General features: G+C 42.1%; 1 protein-coding gene across 1 annotated transcript; it reads right to left on the bottom strand.

The window, feature by feature from the left end:
- Positions 1–248: 248 nt before the first annotated feature.
- LOC136422175 (prokineticin-1-like) lies at positions 249–651 on the bottom strand. The gene has a single exon (XM_066409820.1). The coding sequence runs from the start codon at positions 649–651 to the stop codon at positions 304–306; it is 348 nt and encodes a 115-aa protein (XP_066265917.1). The 3' UTR covers positions 249–303.
- Between the last annotated feature and the right edge of the window lie 1,993 nt (positions 652–2,644).

Genomic DNA, 2,644 nt, shown 5'->3' on the forward strand with positions numbered 1-2,644 from the left:
CATTACTTTTCTCAATTTTATTCTATCAGGGAAGAAACATGTAAGTCACAATATGATAAATTTGGGCATATGTTACTTTTATCAAGATTACAAGTGTAACTTTTAGAACCTATGTTTAAACTGGATAACAAAGTTCTTTGAACACAACCTTTGTACACAATTTAGTGTTATTTACCTAGTAGCCAACGTTTCGGTGACCGTCTATCAACCTCATCGAGGCAATATTGACCGGTTCTACTTTTAACGGACTGATCAAGAAATCTAGGGGTTCAAGTTGGTGCTGTCGTCAAGTTACCTGCTATCTTAGCCAGAGCCGGCATCTTCGGTGCTGCTGGTGGTGTTGGCCGGCGGGACCCAGCGCTCGCACCGCCCACCGCCGGGCAGGGAGCTGGCGGGATCCGGAGCGCACCAGAACGACTGCGGGAAGTTGCACTGGCAGCGCCAGAAGCGGCGGGACCCCCGGAACGGGTAGGGCAGGTAGTTGCTCCCCACGTGGCACAGCTCGCCTTCCTCCCCTATCGGCTTGCACTGGTGGAGGTTGCGGATGATGGAGTTGACCCGGGCACAGCAGTAGTTCCCGAAGCCATACTCATCGATGCAATCCTGGTCAGTCTCACACTCCTGGACAAGAAGCAACGGTTTTGTTGACATATAAATGATTGAGTGCGTCTTACAATGTATGAAGAACTATTGCACAATGGAGCTTGCTGTTACAGTACAGTAGGGACAGAGGCATAATTCACCAGGTTGTGTTATTTTAGCCAGTAGGTACCAATGTGAGTAATGAGGCTGTTGTACCGCACTCGAGGCACCTCCTCGAACATGAGATCCCCATTTTTCGTTTCTTCCAAAAGACGGTGCAGCTCCGACAAGGATACCCTTCCCGGGATTCGATCCGGGGTCTCCCGGAACCAACTAATTGAACACAGGAGGCTCAACTGCAAAGCCGCTATACCAATTGAGTTACAGGATAATCAATAGATTTATAGCTTTGAACAGTAGTTAGGTATGCAGTGGCTTGGCAGGGCATGTTGAGTTGCTCGGTATCATGATAATCAGCCATTGTCTTAGATTTTAGGTCATCTGATGAATTTGTCAGTACTCTCTATGGTGATACCTAACCCTGCTTAAGAAGTCTAAACTTTCAAAGGAAGAAGAAAGAAAGTGATACGTAGAATCGTTTCCCAACATCGCACTATCAGTTTCAATTCTTCAAAATCAGCAATTAGCGAAAGGAATATCAACCAAAACACCAATTCGGCCGAATACCAGTGAATTCGGATAAACGTATTTTTAAACAATAAATGAAGAAATTTGAAAACAATGATTTTCAATTTGAATGTCAGTTTGATAGCTCGATATTCCATTCTTTATACAGAGCCCTGATCTGATGTTGCTACGTTGGTGTTGATCTGTATTGCACAAAGCGGTAGGCCGCTCGCATGAAACTCGCAGTCTCCGCCCGATGAAAATTAGAGCGCTGCGCTACTTGAGTTTAAAACTGAGTTGCGCCAAACAAAATATGGTTGTGCGACGCAACTGGGCAACCGGGTATTTCCTTCTTAATTCCAGTACCAACTCACATGAACAAATGTTTCCGATGATTATGAAAAAAGCAACAGAGAATAATTTAACAAAAAAGCCACTTTTGTGTATAGCTTGAACATTTTTACCTCTTTACCTTCTTTTAGCAAAGTTCAGCATAGATGGCAAAACATTACCGACACATATTTGACTAACAAAATATAGTTCCGCGACGCAATAGGGCAACCGGGTATTTCGAATCCTTCTTAATTCCAGTACTAACTCAGATGAACAAAAGAGAAAAAAGCAAGAGATTAATTCAACAAAGAGTCACTTATATACTTCTATCTACGTTAGCAAAGTTCAGCATAGATGACAAAACATAACCAACATATATTTGACTAGCAAAAGAGAAAATGTTTAAGGAAAAGTGAAATAGGCATATACCTCTATAACTTGGGTTGCTAAAAAGTCAGTGATACTATTCTCATAACTGTGCCCATCGATCTCTGACGACTGTTCAAAAACGTTGCTATGTCTTACCCTCTCTACCTCTGGATGTGAAATGCAATCATTTCCTACCTTTGTCAATATCTTGTTAAGCCCAATACTTAGACTCGTTTACTGCCTTAATCCAGTGCTCTAAGTTTTATTCTGATTAATCACGCATAGCATCAGTGAAAATGGACACATCTGAACAATTCTCAAGGGAAAGAAAACAAAACCAATTAAATCTGTGTATGCACGGGAAAAAAAGAACACAAACAACAGTACACTTGAGTATGTGCATACTCTCTTACCAGCATGCTCAGTTGTGCCAAAGAAGAATGCACCCCCAGCACACAGAGAAGGAGTCCAGGGACCAGCGGGCTCATGGTGTCTTAGTAGTCGCTCGGTGAGCTCGGCTGGAATCTACAGACCTGTCTGCAAATTACCCCAAGAAGTGATATTTTACACCTATATTTTACACCTTTATAGTATACTAATAATTACATATTAATTCATATTCACTTTGAACTCTTGCATTGGTTTTACGTGAACTTTTTTTGAAAAGCCTGCAGGTGGTGACATTTGCAGAAGGTAATACGAACTTCTAATGCACTAGTCTTAAGAGAGTAGT

The sequence above is a fragment of the Branchiostoma lanceolatum genome, chromosome 16, assembly GCF_035083965.1.
Source record: "Branchiostoma lanceolatum isolate klBraLanc5 chromosome 16, klBraLanc5.hap2, whole genome shotgun sequence".
NCBI lineage: Eukaryota > Metazoa > Chordata > Leptocardii > Amphioxiformes > Branchiostomatidae > Branchiostoma > Branchiostoma lanceolatum.